Source organism: Ptychodera flava, chromosome 22 (assembly GCF_041260155.1).
Source record: "Ptychodera flava strain L36383 chromosome 22, AS_Pfla_20210202, whole genome shotgun sequence".
Taxonomy (NCBI): Eukaryota; Metazoa; Hemichordata; class Enteropneusta; family Ptychoderidae; genus Ptychodera; species Ptychodera flava.
Genome location: NC_091949.1, coordinates 1,178,166 through 1,199,151, shown reverse-complemented (window position 1 = coordinate 1,199,151; position 20,986 = coordinate 1,178,166). Strand labels below are relative to the sequence as shown.

General features: G+C 39.4%; 1 protein-coding gene across 2 annotated transcripts in view; it reads left to right on the top strand.

The window, feature by feature from the left end:
- Positions 1-20,986, top strand: part of LOC139122441 (serine-rich adhesin for platelets-like) — a 202,680-nt gene that overhangs the window by 72,834 nt on the left and 108,860 nt on the right. For both annotated transcript variants that reach the window (XM_070687814.1, XM_070687815.1), the window contains one exon: positions 11,682-11,776. In XM_070687814.1, the coding sequence (XP_070543915.1) occupies positions 11,682-11,776 (95 nt within the window). The remainder of the gene's footprint in view (positions 1-11,681; positions 11,777-20,986) is intronic.

Genomic DNA, 20,986 nt, shown 5'->3' with positions numbered 1-20,986 from the left:
CGGTGACCTTTGACCTCAAATATACATATTTGTCCATAACTCAGTAACCACAAGTGCTACAGCCTTCATGTATGGTATGATGGGACACCTTATGACGCCACATATTGTACCTCATTAATTATGCGCATATCTAATTTTGAGCGAGCCAATAGAGCTAGAGGTCTGATTTTTGGTATATAGGGATACTTAGTAAAACAATTTTTTGACAAAATGTCACGTGACCTCGGTGACCTTTGACCTCAAATGTACATATTTGTCCATAACTCAGTAACCACAAGTGCTACAGCCTTCATGTATGGTATGATGGGACACCTTATGACGTCACATATTGTACCTCATTACTTATGCGCATATCTAATTTTGAGCGAGCCAATAGAGCTAGAGGTCTGATTTTTGGTATATAGGGATAACTTAGGAATACAATTTTTTGACAAAATGTCACGTGACCTCGGTGACCTTGACCTCAAATATACATATTTTTCCATAACTCAGTAACCACAAGTGCTACTCCCTTCATGTATGGTATGATGGGACACCTTATGACGCCACATATTGTACCTCATTAATTATGCACATATCTAATTTTGAGCGAGCCAATAGAGCTAGAGGTCTGATTTTTGGTATATAGGGATAACTTAGCAAAACAATTTTTTTGACAAAATGTCACGTGACCTCGGTGACCTTTGACCTCAAATATACATATTTTTCCATAACTCGGTAACCACAAGTGCTACACCCTTCATGTTTGGTATGATTGGACACCTTATGACGCCACATACTGTACCTCAATAATTATGTGCATATCTCATTCTGAGCGAGCCAATAGAGCTGGATGTCTGATTTTTGGTATATAGGGATAACTATAGGAGAGAAATTTTTTGACCAAATGTCATGTGATCTCGATGACCTTTTACCTAAAATACATGTTTATGTCAATAAATAAGTAACCACAAGTGCTATGTCCTTTGTATTTAGTAGGATGGGAGACCTTATGACAACACACGCTTTACCTCATTAATTATGTACACATCTAATTCTGGACAAGCGAATAGAGCTAGAGATCTGATTTGTTGGCATATAGGGATTAATTAGCAATATATTTATTTTTCAAAATGTCATGTGACCTCGATGACCTTTGACCTTGATTATACATATATATGCATATTTCAGTAACCACAAGTTCTATACCCTGCAATTTTGATATAATATTAGACCTTAAGGGACCGTCTCAGATTGTCGCAGAAGTTCAAAAAGCGAAATTCATTCGTTTAGGGGGGGAGGGGGTTTGACCTCCATTCAATTAGTGAACTTCACTTTCGCACTTTTATTTTGTGATCACAAGTTTTCGTGTGTTTATTTTTAGTTAAAGAAAAACTGCACACTCGGGCCAACAAATTTGTAACTGTTTCCATCTCGTTTGTGCCACAAACACAATTTACCGATAGTAACATTGTATCGTAAACCTTTCATTCATCAAATTATACAAAGACAAAAGTATCATTTTTTTTAAATGTGCTATTTATAAGCGTCTGCTCTAACCACTAGATGTCTTTATTCTCACTTGTAATGCCCCTGATCATAGTCGTTTTAATATAATTGAACATGCCTGGGCCCCCTTGTCAAAGTTACTCGCCTATTTACCGCCCCTATCAAGTACAAATTGCGTGTTCACAGAGACAAAGAACAGCAAAAGAGATTCAAAAAGGGAAAGTAAAATAAAATGAAACTTTTATGCGGTAAAATGCCCTGTTAGTACTCAAATCTGATCGATTACTTTAATTGTAATGTGGCAAGGGGAATACGTCTTTAGTAGCTATAGCAAAATGCAACATTGTACTCTCAGGCAGACATGAACATTTCGCACTTTTGAAGTTTCGTTAAGGGGGAGGGGGGAGGAGGTTTTGATCTAAACGAAGAAATTTCGTTTCTTGAACTTCTGCGACAATCAGAGACGGTCCCTAAGATGTCACATCTTGTACCTCATTTATAATGCGCATATGTATTTCTTGGCTGGCCAATACTGCTAGAGGTCTGATCTTTTTTCCCGATTTAGAACCATAACTTAGACATGCCTCATGTGTTTCAAATTGGGAACAACGACATAGACCTATGTGCCCATAGATCTCAACATATACACTCCAGTGATACTTCTTAATGACCACATTTTCCTACCCCATCAAGACTAATACTCCTATTACAAGTGGGGACTATGTCATTGTAAATGACTTGTTGAGTTAATGGTTGTATCACAGTATTCGATATATCTAATTCTGTATTTTTTTATTTATATTCTGAATAATTACATTAAACATATTTCACTGTCTCCAGTACATTTCATTTAAGTATTTTCACTTCATGCACTTTATCCCTTTCACACATGTTCAAATATCTGACCAGAGAACAAACACTAAATAGTCCAGGATGGGAGCTACAGTGTCATTGACGCTATTTTTTGCTCACGTGTTGACACACGTGGGCATATGTCGCAGCAATGTCTGTCTGTGTGTCTGTCTGTCTGTGTGTCTGTCTGTCTGTCTGTCCGTCTGTCTGTCTGTGTACTCAATATCTCAAAAACGGCTCATCAGATCAGAATCAAATCTGGTACATAGATTTAGTTTGCAAATGGCAAGAACTGATTAGTTTTTGGTGGGTGTGGCTTGCTTACTTTTTGCTCATTTGCATAATTAATGATTTAAGAAAAAAATGATACATATTTACAACGACCACACACAATTTGATGAGATTCGCTACAAATGTTGATCACACCAAGATATATCAGCTTTGAAAGATATTAAGGTAAAGGGCGACGAATTCGGACGCGCACACGCTTTAGAACGTTTCTGCGCAGATTTAAAGGTATGGAAATCGATCCCAGGGCCTAGGAGTGGCACATGTAAAACAGTGTGTATCTTTGCGTCAGAGGCGGAATAAATCTATTTATCCAGGAAATCTTAATCCCGACTGCTATGTTTGTACGCACATAGAGCCAGTCGACGTTAGGGACACAAAAAACAACACGAGGAACAAACAGGCAGTGGTTTTGAACAAAATCAATGTACCCGGTACTTCACCGATGTCTGTAACTCAGTACATGAAAATATTCGTAGCTTGACGCACTTTGAACATAGCTCGTAACAAGTGACAGCGGAAAGCCCACAGAACTACGTGTACAACTATAACAGCCACTCATGTAGTTGGCGCTCAGTGAAGATTTTTCGATCAACAACTTTGACGGATGATGGACTGACCTTTTCTACCGCAATTGTTATCTCCCTCGATTCAGCACAAAATTTTCGTATGGACTATTGATGCGGTGTTTACAGTTGTTACGTAGTGGTAAATCCTAGTCGTATTTACGACTGCTGCGTAAACAGTCACTGAATAAATTTTGCACGCATTTACGAGCACTGGATATTACTACCGTTTTTAATCGAAAACCGTCCGTATACGCACATGACAGTTGTGACACAAAACAACACAAAAATCTGGCGTACATTGTTACTGTATTACTTTGACCAAAAAATCACCCAAATGCCGAACGGTGATCATACAGATTTCTGCTGCAGGTTTCTGGACTAAACGACCCCAAACCGACCGGGTCCCAGTCAACTGTGCCGGGCTCGACGTCTACTCTATCAGCGTCAACTCAAACTTTCACTCCAGAAAACTTTACCCCACAAACTGGGAATATACTAAATTTACCTTGAAAAAATTTCAAATTTTGTATCGTATTGAAAAAATCTTACCGGGGCCACGGAGCAAATTAAAAAACCAACAAACCCCAACAAAACAGTGGAATGATCATTAGTGTGCAAGGTCGCTGTATTATATGTCAGGGTGAAAAATCTAGCTTTGAAATTTCTGGACTGTACAAACGGCGGGGCAGAATTAGACAAGATTACGACCAATGTGTTACCGCCGATGGTACATAACGTACTGTTGATAGCAGGTAGTTCGGTGTCCAGTGAGAACACGATTCCGAATATATCACGGCTGTTGATTTGAGCTGCCTCCGATCGAAAATTTTCAACACAAAGACATGATATCAATAATTTGCGAGATTATAAGTACCCGCTGTCTCTCGCCAAATAGCTGCGATCAAGATTATTATGATAGAAGCAATTGACCGCCGAACACCTGCTTGCTGATCTTATACACAACGTGTAAAAATTGATTATTCCTGCTGAGAAATACGACAGCAAATATTGCAATGTGAATTTCTTACTATCTTCCTCGCAATGGTTTTGCATCTGTGTTTATTTTGTGACGGTCACTGGACCATTTCTGACGATTTTTACTAACAAAGAATCAGTTCACACTCATCGTGGGAACACATTGCAAAGACGTTCACAAAATTTTCATCACATCATCACATTACCGTAATCCCCGTTTCAAAGACGTAGGAAATGTATAATGATTTGTTTATCTTGAAAAATCCCAAACTGAAGCCTCTAAATACAAAATGATTTTTCTTCTGAACAACTTCCCGACAACTTTACAATCACACTCTGGTCATCACATGGCGGTTGTAACCGTACATGTGCTGCTGCCAATGGAGAATCAAAAGACTTCAAATCAACAGTCAAAACGTACGGAAAAAGTATCAATATCCAAGCAATGTAAAACAATAATTTTGATAAGGTCAATTTATTGTATATTATAAAAAATCTCCAGACCACTCGGAACAGCGTAAGATTATGATCTCACTCATTCGAATACTACACTCACACGGTAGGGTAAAAATATGGGAACTCAGATCGTTATATACTGCTTCCGTCAAACGAGTCCGCTTATCTAAAGACGGCAAAAATGGTAAAAAGACGGTAAAATGACCATAATTATTATTGCTTGTCTCTGTAAATTTTGCCGACTATTCGTTAGTAGTTGTCGAATTTCTTGAGTTTGTCCGAAAACTATTTCAGTGAATGACGTAAGTTTCAAGACACCCGAGTGCGAACGCAATATCGATATGGAGATAGCAAAATCAGTCACAGGCAATCGAGGAAGAACATAAGAGTCTATTAATCTGCGATTTAATTCATCCTAGGTTACCATGAAAGTAAAAAAGGTAATGTTGTGCCCTGGTGGGAAAGAAAAGTTGATTAAGTTTTCAAAAAAACGTCGGCTAATACTCGAACAATTTAGTAAAAAACTAGCTCAGAAAAACGTATAGAGAAGAACGACATCACCGATCACGGCGATCTTCAGATCTTTTATCATGTTTCAGTCTGAACGGTCAACATTTGATGCTATAATCTATGTCAAGTGTCTCTTTTTGGTCAAATCCGACAGAGATGAATCAATCACGATTTAGTTTCATCGCCCCGACCCGACAGGCTATAATGAAGCTCATGGGCACCTGTATACATGTAATCGTGGCATGAACGTATCCAATGCCCGTCCACTGCATGAGCCATTGACCGTGCATCGCGAGCAAACAACGGTTTTGGATGTCACGAGAGCATTTTTTTTTCGCAGTCTGTGAGCGGTTGAGTGGTTTGGGTAGGCTGCATACATATAGATCGGAATCGAGTTGATTTCGGCGGAAAACAGTTAGAAAGTAGTTTTTCGTGCTCCGTCCAAATTGGATCCGCATGTTGCCGGTTTTGTCCATGGTAATCAGCAGAGCTGTGATGGGAGGCCGTATAACGCCGGGAATACACGTCATCGTACGCATGGCTATGCCACAACATACTTCCAAAGGCGATCTATCGTAAAATATCGTACTGCAGGTCAACACACACATCACCCATTCAGAGGCCTACAGGTACACATATCAACGAACAAAAAGGGAGAGGCAATCTGCTTGAAACCATGAAGTAGTCCGTTTGTGTCTGAATTCATTGAGGCGCGTGTTCAGTAACGTTGGTCAAGTTTTTTCGTTCAGTAGTAAGAATCGTTTATCATTGTTGACATCGTAATCGATCCGATGTACACAACAATGTTTGATCGTTTGCACCTTTGCGCATCCCTCGTGATTGGCAGCTGTTTGAATGCTTTCATCTATTGTTTGTTGGACGCTTCGAACACAGCATCGAAGCAGTTTTGGCATAAAAAATCAACTTAAAATGGAAAAAATGAGAGAATTTCGCCAACAGGGTGATGCCACAAGTATTCACAAAACGTAATATGTTGGAACAGTGCTTTAATTTACACCATGGTTGTTGAAAGATCCAGATTTTCGGGAGCATTTGTTGACGTTGTTACCATGTGCCACTCATGTTGGATTATGAATCCCCAGGGAGATAGGGGGTATTTATAGCTCCCCCTCCTTTAACTCCACTTTCGCAAATGGGTTACTTTGTAGCATGTATTTAACACCACCTGTCTGTCATTGTTGAAATTGGCGCTTTTACCTAATTTTTTGACCCAGTCTCTTAGAAATACATGTGACCTATAACCTTGTCATATTTGACCCCCTAGGAAGCTGGTTTTTATTCAATATGAGCGAAAAATTAACATTTCTCTCCCATTTACAAGGCGCATATTACCCATTCACCGGAGATATTATAAAAAGTAGCATGGTGACACCCTTTTATTAAAGTGTAAACTAAATGGTATTATGTCAGGATTTTATTGCGCCAAGTTTGGTCTAAATGACACCATTCAAAGCGACAGAAAGAAAGTTCGAAAATTATGTAGTGATATAATTTCGATATCGCCATTTTGTAATCGATACTAATGTAAACATTTCTTTACAAACATCATGAAAACTATACATTCGATAGATATGGATCTTAAGTCTGGTATTTATTAAAATAACTCATTTGCTAAGCTTTTTATGATTGCTTTCTTTAGTTTAAGTGAATTGTATCATTTTTATTTATTTCTAACGATGCCATTTTAACATCCGTTTCCATGGAAACGAGCGTGGTGACCCCATTTTTTATTAGCTCCCATAGCCATATGTATATATGGCAAGGGAAGCTATTCTTATAGGCTAGGGAAATGTCTGTATGTATGTATGTCTGTATGTCTGTATGTCTGTGTGTCTGTATGTCTGTATGTCTGTATGTCTGTATGTCTGTCCGTCAACATCAAAAACTCCAAAATCGCTGTACATTTCATCTTGATATTTGGTGTGTACATGGATGATGGGCTGTAGATGAGATTTTGTTCAAATGAAGTTGTCATTGCCAAAAATATGCAAATTAAGTGAAAAAATGTAAAAACAGTCAAAATTCAAAAAACTCAATAACCACTGAGCAGATTACATGAAAAATTAGCATGTAAGTACTTTGGGCTGACATGAAATGATTGTGCACATCTTGGGTCAGTATCTTGGACTTGCTATTTTTCATGAATTTTTTGTAATTTTCTCCCATTTTTGGTCAAAAAATCTCCTGCTCTGAAACCACAAGTCCGATTGATTTGAAACTTGGTATGCATAGGAGTGACCTTTCCCAAATTTGGGCAAATCGTGGTGAAATTTGCATATTTTTAGTTTACACGTCCATAGACTCCCATGTATAAGGCAGATCTCCATAGACTCCCATGTATGAGGCCACGAAAAATAAAAATTTAGTTTCTCATCGTATTCATATTGCAAAAAGGATGCAGTGACACAATTTTTAGTCCCCACGGATGAAGTCCAGTGAGCTTATAGATTGGTCATGTCCGTCTGTTCGTCCATCCGTGAGTCCATCCGTTCACGCATATATCTCGGATTTGTACCTCATTAATTATGCACATATCTAATTTTGAGCGAGCCAATAGAGCTAGAGGTCTGATTTTTGGTATATAGGGATAACTTAGCAATACAATTTTTTTGACAAAATGTCACGTGACCTCGGTGACCTTTGACCTCAAATATACATATTTTTCCATAACTCAGTAACCACAAATGCTACAGCCTTCATGTATGGTATGATGGGACACCTTATGACGCCACATATTGTACCTCATTAATTATGCGCATATCTAATTTTGAGCGAGCCAATAGAGCTAGAGGTCTGATTTTTGGTATATAGGGATAACTTAGCAATACAATTTTTTTGACAATATGTCATGTGACCTCGGTGACCTTTGACCTCAAATATACATATTTGTCCATAACTCAGTAACCACAAGTGCTACAGCCTTCATGTATGTATGATGGGACACCTTATGACGCCACATATTGTACCTCATTAATTATGTGCATATCTAATTTTGAGCGAGCCAATAGAGCTAGAGGTCTGATTTTTGGTATATAGGGATAACTTAGGAATACAATTTTTTTGACAAAATGTCACGTGACCTCGGTGACCTTTGACCTCAAATATACATATTTGTCCATAACTCAGTAACCACAAGTGCTACACCCTTCATGTATGGTATGATGGGACAGCTTATGACGCCACATATTGTACCTCATTAATTATGCGCATATCTAATTTTGAGCGAGCCAATAGAGCTAGAGGTCTGATTTTTGGTATATAGGGATAACTTAGCAAAACAATTTTTTTGACAAAATGTCAAGTGACCTCGGTGACCTTTGACCTCAAATATACATATTTGTCCATAACTCTGTAACCACAAGTGCTACACCCTTCATGTTTGGTATGATTGGACACCTTATGACGCCACATACTGTACCTCAATAATTATGCGCATATCTCATTCTGAGAGAGCCAATAGAGCTGGATGTCTGATTTTTGGTATATAGGGATAACTATAGGAGAGAAATTTTTTGACCAAATGTCATGTGACCTCGATGACCTTTTACCTAAAATATATGTTTATGTCAATAAATAAGTAACCACAAGTGCTATGTCTTTTGTATTTAGTAGGATGGGAGACCTTATGACAACACATGCTTTACCTCATTAATTATGTACACATCTAATTCTGGGCAAGTGAATAGAGCTAGAGATCTGTTTTTTTGACAAAATGTCATGTGATCTCGATGACCTTTTACCTAAAATACATGTTTATGTCAATAAATAAGTATTGCACATCGATTGAATCTTGCTGCTTCTCAAGCAGGCAGAGATATTGAATATTGCAAAGAATATCATATATAATCCATTCATTGTATAAATACTTTAATGACTCTAGTGTGAGATATGACAAACTTAGAGAAATTCAAACTCTGTTGAATGGGAAGGCGAAACAAATTACTGAGCCTACATCTGTTCGCTGGTTGTCGGTTGAATCAGCTGTCAAGATGGTTTTCATCAGTTTTGAGCCATTGGTTTTATGTTTTCATCACCATGGAACTCATTCTTGGCCATTGAGCGCCATCTGTATCAAAATATTTTTATCACAGACCTAATTAATGAAGAGGACTCTATCCTCTCTGAGGACATGTAATCAAAGTACCCATTATTAACAAGTGGGGACTGTGTCATCAACGATGACTTGTTTGTTGGCGGTTTCAACTCTTGAATTGCCTTTACTTTTTCTGGATCTGCGCTGACCCCATCGGCGCTGATTATTCCTCCAAAGAACTTAATACTTGTTTTTCTTATCTCGCATTTACTCTGGTTTAGTTTCAGTCCTGACTTTTCGATGACTTGTAGTGTATTGTTTAAGTGGGTGTCATGGTCTTGCATTGTCTCGCCATGTATAATTATATCATCCATAATCGCTTCTGCTTTCTCATTGTCACGTAACAAGTCTGTCATCAAACACTGGAATATTTCTGGTGCGGAGGTGATTCCGAATGGCAGTCTTTTAAAACAGAATCGACCAAATGGTGTGATGAATGTAGTCAACCTTGAACTTGCTGGATCTAATGGAATTTGCCAGAATCCACTCGAAGCATCTAATTTCGAGAAAACTTTGGACCCTGCTAGTTTAGGGGCTATGTCTTCTAAAGTTGGAAGCACATACCTTTCTCCTTTCACTTCTTCATTGAGTTTCCTCAGATCCACACATATACGAACTTTCCCTGACGATTTTGCGACCACCACCATCGTGGCACACCACTCTGTAGGTTCAGTGACCTCTTCGATGATTCCGCCCTCTATCATTCTCTGCAATTCTTCCTTTACTTTGGGAAGGACTGGAAATGGAATTCGCCTTGTTGTGTTGACGCTGTATGGCTTCGCTCCATCTTTCAGCTGTATCTTTACTGGCTTGCAATTGAATATGCCTATGTCTCCAAACACGCTTTGGTTTGTTTGTTTTGGACTAACAGGCTTGACAACTTCCTCAGCTCGGATTACTAGGCCCATCTCACAAGCGACTTCTCGTCCTAGTAGATTATTAACATGGTCTCCCTCAATGACGTAGACCTTGGTATGATATATTTTCCCCTTGTGTTTTATATCGGCAATGAACCATCCTTTGCAGTTCAGCTTACCTCCCATCCTCTGCAGTTCAGCTTACCTCCTGGGCTGATAAGATTGGTATCTGGGGGTTTCAAAATTGCGCACTTTGGAATGCGTTTGTGTGCTTTCTCAGAGATAACCGTGATGTCGGCTCCGGTATCAATCTTGAAGTTAATTACTTTTCCGTTAATCTTCAAATTTACCTGCCAGTCACCCTGTCTTTTTCCCGCGCTGGAAACTTCTCCGAGAAAAAGTGAATGTTTTACTGACCCAAGTTCATCACCATTTTCGGCAGTTGTGACCTCTTTGACACCTTTACTTCTGCAGACAGCTGCAAAGTGTCCCGTTTTGTTGCATTTATTACACTGCTTTCCTTTGGCTGGGCAGTCACCCTTCTCATGTTTACGGCCACACCTAGTGCAGGCACCTCTGGAATTTTCCTCCTTTTTACTTCTATGGGGGTTTCTACCAGACCGAAATTTGCTTTTGCCTTTCTGTGCAACTTCATCTAAAGCCTGGGCTTTCCCTTGTGCTGCTACTTGGTGGGTCACTGTTTCAGAATACATTGCCATGTCTACAGCTTTTTCTACTGTTATGTTGGGTTTACACTGTAGTTTCCGTGACAGTTCTTTATCCTGAATGCCAAAGATTAACTGATCTCTGATGTGTTGTCACCGTTCTCACATTTGTTGACTATGTGGTAAAGATCTCTCACATATGCCTCCACGGTTTCCCCTGCCTTTTGTACGCGACGGCGGAAACGTGCCCTTTCATGGACGACATTGTTTCTGGGAACAAAGTGCTCATCAAATTTCTTCAAGACTTTCTCATAGTCGTTTGCATCTGCTTCTGCATCGAATTTGAATCGCGTGAGGATTTTCTCTGCCTCAGCTCCCATATGATAGATAAGAGAATTTACCTGGATTTCTCCGTCTTCTTTGTTGAGCTTTGTTATGAGCCGGTATCTTGCAAAGCGCTGCTTCCATTCTGGCCGCTCTGGGGGCTTGAAGCTGAAGTTTTCAGGAGACTTGATGTTCGATTGTGCTGCCATCTTCGTCTTCCTTTTCTCTTGGTGTTCAGTAGTTCACCGCTGCCACCATGTCATGAAATACGACGAGGCTCGATGTCGTTTTCAATACATTTATTACTAGCTCTACGAAAGCTATATACACAACTCAATTGACTGTCGACTAACTACCAACATGTCGCTGTCTCATGTAGTCTTATGTAAAGTAATCTGATACTGATACTGATTAGCATTGTAGTCATGGTAACTCTTAGTAACTCAAGACACTAACTATAGTTACATTTAATGGTCAGACACATTGTCCTAACTGACTGATGTAAATGTCTCAAGTTGTTAACACATATAGCATGGCATTTTAATGTCTGTTAATATTTTGAAAATCAATTTGTATTTTACAGTGAGTATTGGCTTAGTCTGGGATTCTGATCAACCCAGTATTGATCATATCATGGATGTCATCAAAAATCTGGGAACTACCATAAAATTGCCATACGTAAGTAAAATATTATGATACAACAAATGTTAGTTCCAGTTTATTACATCTGCAAGGCTGACAAACGTTAAAGTGTTCAAAGACCATAAAACATCATAGAAGTACCTTTTAACTCATCTGTTATTACCTGAAAATCATGTAATTAATTTGCTGCTTACGGTAATGAATACGGCAAATCAGTGAAAGTTTACAATAATTTGTAGCCTTAATGCTGAATTACTTGTTTTGAACACTTTTGCGAGGTTTTTAGTGAAAATTTTGTATTTGGTGGCTCACTCTTGTCAATCATGGGTTGCCTCACTAAGCTTACAAAGGTAAGTACAGCACAGAACACACCTATACAATGTACACAGGGTGGTTGGATGTTAGGGGTCATGAAACATGGTTGAAGTGACTCATTTAGGTCAAAATGGAGAAAGATAGATGGGTTGATGAAGAATAGTACAGCTGATGGCAATTTCTCAAATTTATCAAATATGATACTTAGGTAGAATCTCATGAATATCTCTCGGGAAATGTTTCTTCTGAATGCATCAGCAATCACCCATTGCAATCCATGGCCGTGGATTGTAAACAACAGCTTGCCTGTAAATTGGGAGTCGATGTTCATTCTTGGATTTAATCACTTTGTTTGGGTGATTGGGGCTCAACACATGCTTCAACTCTGTTGGCATATAAATATCAAAACAGAATAAATTGAAGGTGTAAACTTAAGTAGACTGTCACATTGCTGATAGGCTGTAGCACAGTCGTTTGTGGTTTCATACCTGGCAATGCAGGAAGTAGGGAAACAGAATGGCTGCTGTACACACGTATTGCTAAGTTCAGAGACTAATTTCCCACACCAAATGCCACAATTTATTCAATAAACCAGCATTTACGGCTCCCACTAAATCTCTGAATTCATATCTGCTGTGCCCTTTGTGTCAAAAATAATCTTCTATGCATTTTTTAGTGTGATTTCCGATGGGACCCATGCTTTCAACATAAAAAAAACGACCACTTTTTTACGACAGCTGTTGATGATTTGAAAGTAGTGACACTGTGATTCAGGCTATCTACTGTTGGTCTCTGATCGTTTGAAACATATAAATACACTAGAAAAGCCGAGCGACTTGGGGCTAGTGCACTACCGTCAAAGTCAAAATTTGTAGAAATTTTCATACTATTCCACCAACAATCATCGAAATGAGTATTTTTTTTCAGTGTTGAAATATAGAGGCATTGCAAACTACATCTTAAATTCGAAACATGTACAAGTAAGATTGCAATAGCTGCTAAACTTCTTGGCCTGGATTGAGAATTCTTCGTAGATGATCATAATGACATTGACTTGATGAGATGGAAAATTTGGTTGGCTTTTTGTATTTCTGAAAGCATTGCATGAAAATAAACATGTAACTTATCATGTGTGATTGACGAACTGTGTTGTCGAGTTGTTATAGCTAATGTGGAATTGGGTATTGGTTATTGGTGGGCTGGGGGGTATCATAAACAAACATCCTCATGCTTGGCGATTGGTACGGCTTGGCCCCCTGTAATTTTCATATGGCCCCCTGTTTCAAAATTTAGTGAAACCCCTGATTTATGTTTGTGTGTACTTATATGTACAGTACCAACATCACAAAACCTGTACCCACATTTTGCAGCAAACGGCAAACCTTATAGTAACTGTGTGGCAGTATTGTTCATTGCCACAATTTCTTTTGTCACATGCCCCGCACTTCCCATTGTTTTATTGTGGTAAACACTGCGGCAACACCTTTGCGAGAACTCACTTGATGCTCAAAACGCACGGCAAAAGCAGTTTGGCAATACACTGACAACTCAGATGGTGTGGTAATACCTTGCTGTGATTGAATTCTATTGTTCTAATTGTTGAAGCTTTTGTGGCAATTGAATGATTGACAGCTTCAAAAACCACAGCTGAAGAAGTTGCAACATTTTACTACAAACCAAACATGAATGCTTATTTGAACTTTATGGTGTAGTCAACTGTAGGCCTACACAGATAGACAGTAAGGTTGGTTGAGAGTTAACTTGGCATGCTATTCACAGTAATTGAGCACCAAATCACCAAAATTGTAAAGGGAAATGTAAATCATATTTCTGTTTAATATACAATACAGTGCATAGCCTATCACTGTAAATTGTGTCTCTGACTGGGTGCCAGATATTTATGAGTATTAAAAACTGACAAGTGAGGGACCAAGAGTGGGACACGCAAACTATTACAATGCATATATGGGACTTTGCAGGACATCCAACAGAGTGTAATATATGGAACTGTGTGGGACTTGGTGACCCCAACGATACAAATGGGAATAGCGTAAAATCACAATATTTGAGTACAATTGGGTGCCAGGGGATTGGGCTTAATAAGAATTGCAAATTTAAAGCTGTTGATCACTGAAATGACATGTACTATGTGAAAATTCATCGAAAGTTGTGTACAATCTGCATTTTGCCCGTTTAAGGACTTTATGGGCCGTATTGCAGTCAGCTTTCACGACTTTGGGGGCATTGTGTCCAGATTATGTTAGGGCTAATCATAGTTGTTTTATTGGATGCTGTCCTAAATAAATAATTATATAAATAAACATATTAAAGAGAACGAAATATTCTCTGAGACCACAAGGTATGCACATGGACTTAATGTACGCATATCAGATTTAATGCTGGGTATTAAACTTTTATAATCGAATCATGGTTGAAAGTTTTGATACTCATGATATGGATGTAGAGCAATATCAGAGCAACTGAATGTTCCCAAATGTCTATCGGTGTCACTGTCTCACAATCATGTATATCAGTTAATGTTCATCGGTATAGGCAACCTGACATGTATGCCTAAATAATGCCAGATAATGTGCGGATTTATTTCACCTCTCAATCATACTAAAACTCTATTTTACTTGCTGGTCGTTACACTTGTGCCGTTGCTTCTGAAGCTGATAAATGGCTGAAAAGAAATGGGAGAAATAGATATCTGTTCATTGCCACTGGAAAAGACATTTTCTTGACGTTGACTCTGACTTAAATAGTTAGCTTCTTCACCACAGAAATATCTGTGCTTTTTCCTGAGAGGACACTGATGAAATCACTTTCACAGAGCTGGTTTACTGCATGTTGTTATATGCCCAATTCTACCACATCCCACATTTCTTCAACTGTCTTGCGAGAGTATACCATAACATTCTGGCCTGATTGTAGATTGCAATGTGTGCTCTCCCTGGAGTTTCATATAGTTTTCAACATTCGTCTTTGGGAGCCAATACAAGGACTTCTTGGCTCACATGATAGCTTTATAATTTTCAGATGCTTGGGAGTCTGTTATGCTGAAATTTTTGCCACAATACAATTTCCTTAATAGCTTTTGTTATCAGCAAGTGTCAAATGTTGACCTGATGTTGAACTTAGAAAGTTTACACAAAAAATGTCTCTATAGCTTCATGGTTACAGTCGTAGGAATGTCATTCGGGGCTAATGTATGCTTTGTCCAATAAATTTGCAACATTTTACACCTTGTAACGTAGAGAAATAAAGTATGCCAACCTCTCAGGGCTCCAGACAGGATCAGTATAGTCTGGCAGAGACCCTGCGATTTGCTTCGCTTCTTCCCTGTTGGAACACGCGCACGCCCTTCAGAGATGCAAAGCGAATCCCAGGGTCTGGACGTTCTTGCAAGCGACCGGTCGGATTTCTGCCTGATCCGGGTACTTTATAGAACTGCACACATCCGTTCATCCAAAAAAAATGACAAGTACCATAGCCAAATAAAATTAAAAATGAAAAATAAAAACATACTGCGTATATAAGTCTACCAGCTACCAGTAAAAATTTTCTCCGCCCAGTTAGATAGGTGTTTCTTTTGACGATATTCATATACTTGCAAAAACTGACAGTCACTGTGTTTGGCAGCGCGTGCTCACAGCTAGCACAGCGTAGCCTTCGGATGCAGGCCCATCATGGGCGCGCACAAAACAAAGCACAGCGACTGTGGAGAGTCTAGATCAGTACAGTACCAGCATCACATAACTTGTAGCTTTTGCCGTGCAGTTGTGGTAACTGCTGGTGCGGCAACTCTGCAGTAACACTTCTTCTGTTAGCTGTTGATTTTCGTTTGCGGCAACTGCGGTAAGTGATCAACAGTTGCCGCAGTAGTTGCGTCAAGTACAACAAAAGAACATGTGGTATTGCGGCAGGAGAGGAGGTGTTAAAGTCCATATATTACCTGATTTTGTTTAATTTGAACTTAATACTATTGTTTAGTAAAAAAGCCATAATACTCAAATAATTAAAAATTATTTTTGATATCCATTTCTAAAATATTATATTTCATACATAAAACACTCGAAATACTGGTCCTCAGAAAAAAATCTGAATTCATATTGGCCGCAAAATGGTCAGTGACATGACGTCATGTGAGGCCATCAGTGCAGTGTGCAGTGACAGGGTCGCACTAGCGCTCGCCACATTCGCAAAATGCGACAGAAAGTGCTTGGTGGCAAATAAAATGTCTTCTTGGTTCGCCACACTCATGAAAGTGTGGCGAACTGGTCTCAAACTAAAAGACCCTGGTCAAATTCATGGTGGACGATGCGATACTATCAGGTGATTAAATCAATGTAACAATACTCTCGCTCTCAGCGCCACGTAAGTTTACGATACCATACAATGGTTGCGTACTATGCGTTAATTCTGTCCAGCTTAGGTACCATTTGCCGAACTCGGCAAGCCATAAAACTCTTGGTTTACCGTTTGAACCCAGTTTAGTACCATATAAGGACTAAAATAATGACATCATCCACCCTAACAGCAGAGAGATCCAGTAATTTATGCGAACTTTCCGAGAAGGGGTCAGTGGTTTACATGAATATTTAATCAGGTCGGCTGCCCCGCTGCCATGCTGTGCACTCAACGAGAGTCGAGAGACCTTATGATAGCTTTTCTACAACTCAGACACAGAAGACGATTATATCATGTACAGCTATTGCTCTCTGAGTGATAGAAACGGTAGCTTTTACCTCTTTTTTGATAATATTCTATGGAAAAATCGAGCGATTTGCTAGCCAAGTTGATTGCGATTGAACTTAGCGTTGGATGGCAGCATGGCATTGCATTGCGTGATGCTGAATGCTCCGGTCCCCGTGGTTGAGGTTTTCTTTCAATGTGCATGATGAAGAAATTTGTAAGATTTTAGTTAAACTGAAGTGTATTCTGTTGATTTTCAAGTGACTTGCAATCGATAAGCTCATGCAAACTGCTGATATCGTGCCTTATCCAGCCTGTAGCGAGAGAGCCATGACCTACTTTGTTTACAAATTTATGTGTTGTTACTGTTGACATCGTGACATATTTCCTACGTTGGGTCGCGTCTGACGTGTGTCTCTTGCATCTCCACAAGGTGACTGGAAACCGTATTTTGTGAGTTTGAAGCCAATTGAAAACACTATTTTTTAACTTCAATAAACCGGGCATGAAACTTTTATCTCAATACTTTGTGGTTTCTTTCTATCTGAAGACTGCTTTTGGTATGCTTGTCAAAATACGTGATCCAACCTTGAAAACAGATTGACTAACACAGTATGACTGCGAGACACGATTAAATCAAGGCTGTGTCAATGTCATGAAATGCGTAAGACGGTGTACAGTGTCTGGTATCAATGAGTCGGAGAGCCAGCGTACCTGGTCCGGCTAGGCTCAACTACCGGTATACTGTGAAGATCGGTGGAGATACACGAATCAACCTGACTCCATTACAAAATTAGTAATCCTACGATACAAACAAATATGGTCAAGAGAAAAAAACTTTTACAGATCGTTTTGTTGGCCTTTCAACAAGGAATGAAGGTTCAAGGAACTAACACAGCACGAATATCAGTAGTTATGTCCGGAACGCGGGGAGGTCGTTTGCTGTGCCAGTACCGTCGGATAACTTTGGAGAAGCAGATCAAAACTCCAGCAACGGTGATTATATTCAGGTACATCACAGACAAAACAGCCCCGGAGCCACTACAGCTGCAGGGAAGGTGATGATGACTAATTGTACCGGTAAACTTCCGAGACAAATAGCGTGTATGCACTGTGCTTACAGCAGTGTAGGTTTATTTTACGTCCATGACACAGTGGACAACAACAAGGGAAATAAATAATCGTGGTTTCATCTCGTTGTTTATTACATAAATGTCAAAAATGATTTTTTAAGCGTTTTCAAAACAGTGGGCATACACAAGACATTTTAGTGCGATGCTGAGTTCAACGTGGCGCGTATACCGGGTGCTCTCTTCTCATTACCCAGGCTTGTTAGTCAGATTCGTATCGGCATCTGATGACAGACAGAGTTATGAATTTGAGTTTCACACAGCCGCTTTCAGAATATTTCGTTTGGGCATATTTATCATAAAATCGAAGGCCTAAATGATTCTTATTACTACCTATCTGTGTTTCCCACTCGTGAAGGCTCGGGTGAACATGGGTCTGAAGGTATTTTGTCGCTTGGCCCATTGATCCGCAGGTTTGGGAGATACTCGCACCTCGCTGGCTCAAAACCTATACGGCCGTGGCTCTGAATTTCCTGAACAATAGTCATGTACCGTAGAGCCCAAGACTCCCATTATCATCTGAATCATACACTCCGAGTCCAAAAACTATCTCTTCACTCCCGCTCGCCGAATTAAATTTGACGCCATTGTTGCTTACCGTAAAAACCCGATCAATTCGACCACCCTATTAATTCGACCACCCTATTTTTTTCACAAAACATAATTTTATTTGGGCCCTTTCAAATCGACCACCGACTAAAATTGGGACTTTCTCGATCTCTATTAATTCGACCGAATTACATACCCTTCAAAAACTTCCTTCAGTTGGTGAATGAACGATATTTCAAGACATCGAAAACCACCGTTACGAATACGATGAACCACGGGTCAGACAAAAAGGCAGAAATGAGAACAACAAAGGGCTTTGTAAACGGCTTTCAGATTGGTTTTCATTGGGTCACATGATTATTTTCGCTGAGTGGGAAACCTCAGTGATTTAGTGAGCTGGATCTCAGTCGCCGCTTTCGAAATGTGCGTGAAGTTTCAGCGTGTGTGAAGTACCAACCCTCTAGTCTCTGGTTTTGTAACTATTTTCTCACCTTAATATCGAAGAAAGTCAGAATAAATTACCTACTTTCTCCGTTTCTCATTGTCTTTTCCGTTGAAAGTTACAGACTCTTTCTGTGTGTGAATCAATATCCCTTCCTAATTTGACAGATATTATGTTCTAAACCCTACGTTGCTTGTTCCTAAAACACATACACAGATGTGCCCCGTGCTCTAAAAGCACGAGTTTGCGAAATCTTTTGAGAACGCTGAAAAAATTGCTGAGGAAAAATCGATGTTACATGTCGGTAAATACGGCCGCCGCCGCAACGCCGCATGCGTTCTTACCGACTGGGAACTGACTAATATTTTCAAACGCAAATGGGGACAGTGTCAAGGAAAGAGTAAGACGACTTATTTTTTCAAGCTGAAGAAAATGCTCTTTCTGGCTGTTTTAATGACTCAATCGAATATTTTTGTACCCAATTAATAAACCATAGACAATCTCAATTCTCGCTTTATGGCAATTTTTGTCGACCGATAAAAGTCTTTTCATCTTCAATATTCCATTCTAATTTCACCTATATAATATCCTAACCTCCTGTGACTCCTTCTAAACGTTGATTTGCCTTGTGCACCAAAAGAGATGCTGTATGCCAAATGATGAAAAGATAGCTGAAGAAATAACCATGTATCAGTCAGTACACCGACGGCAGGCGAAACCCGGACGGCCATACCAATTGGGGACAGAGCAGAGTAGATCAAAACGCAAATGGGTGTTATTATAGGAAAGGCGGTGACTTATTTTAAAGCTGAATAAAATGCTGTCTCTGGTTGTGTAAGTCTGTCGATCGAAATATATATTTTGTTCCCAGTTGATTAATCATGGGGGATGGCAGTCTCGATCTCCCCTTTATGGTTCGATGTTTACTGACTCGTTCCTTCTCATTTTTGTCAATCGATGAAAGCATTTTCATCTTCCTTATTTAATCTCACTTTGACCGATGTTATATCCTGACCTACAGTGTCATTAGTTTTGACCAACGTACAAAGACGTTGCCCATGCGCCCGGTTGACGAGATATTTTGCAAAACGGTGAAGAAATATTATTTATTTATTAGCCGTGTTCACAATAATTACACTGGCTCAGAAAGAAAGAGAAAGACAAGAAAATGTATAACACTGAAATATTTGAACACGTACGGCCATACTGTATGCATGGGGGCCCGGGAGACATCGATGTCAGTCTTTCCGGACTGTTTACATGTAGCTTAGGGGATATTAAAGGAGATGAATCAGTTGGTTGAATAAAACAAAAGTTTTTGGACATATTTTATGTCAATGTTGTCAATGTCGGACTTTTGATTCGATTGAGAAACCAGAATCACCTACAGAGATGTCTGTATTAAACACGGACGCACAATTCGGAAAAGTTTGTTGTGCTACTGCCGGTCTCCAGTCGTGGTGTCTCTCCCATAAAATTTTGAAGCTATAGGCCTACACTTGTCGTTTCGAATTCACAGGTAGCGTGACACCGATGACCAGATATTGTATGTTCTTAAAACTAGTCTAAGCAATTTTACGACACTGCACTCTTTGCCACCGTGTCTCCCCGTGAACGTCCTTGAACCTATGGACGTGACCATTTTTTTACTGCGCCCATTAGAGTGTAAACCCCTGCTCGTTCCCAGCAGAGTACTTTAAATTTTTAAAGTTCTGTACATCAGTGTACACTGTGTGTACAAGCCCGAAACCTAGTTTAATTCAATTATGGAAAGGTATTAGTAAAGAATAAAGGGTCGTTACAGTTGCTAAAATTGCGAGAAAAACGGCACGTTTTTCCAGAACTTTTACAGTTCTGTGCTTTCCATCCCCATTACTCAAATAGAATAGTCCTATTCAAAAGAGCTATTGTTTTAAATCATGTCCAGGATGTGCTGTTGATTTTCATTCTTTTGTGCAATTTCATTCGTTTGAAGCAATTATCCTTTCATTTGACTGCTCTGTGGGACTCTTCTGGATATGTGTTTTGGATAAAAAGAACTCTACAGTGAAAGACATAAACTTCGACGGTGATAGGTATACAATATCGGTTCGATGTGCGAAGATATACAGATTA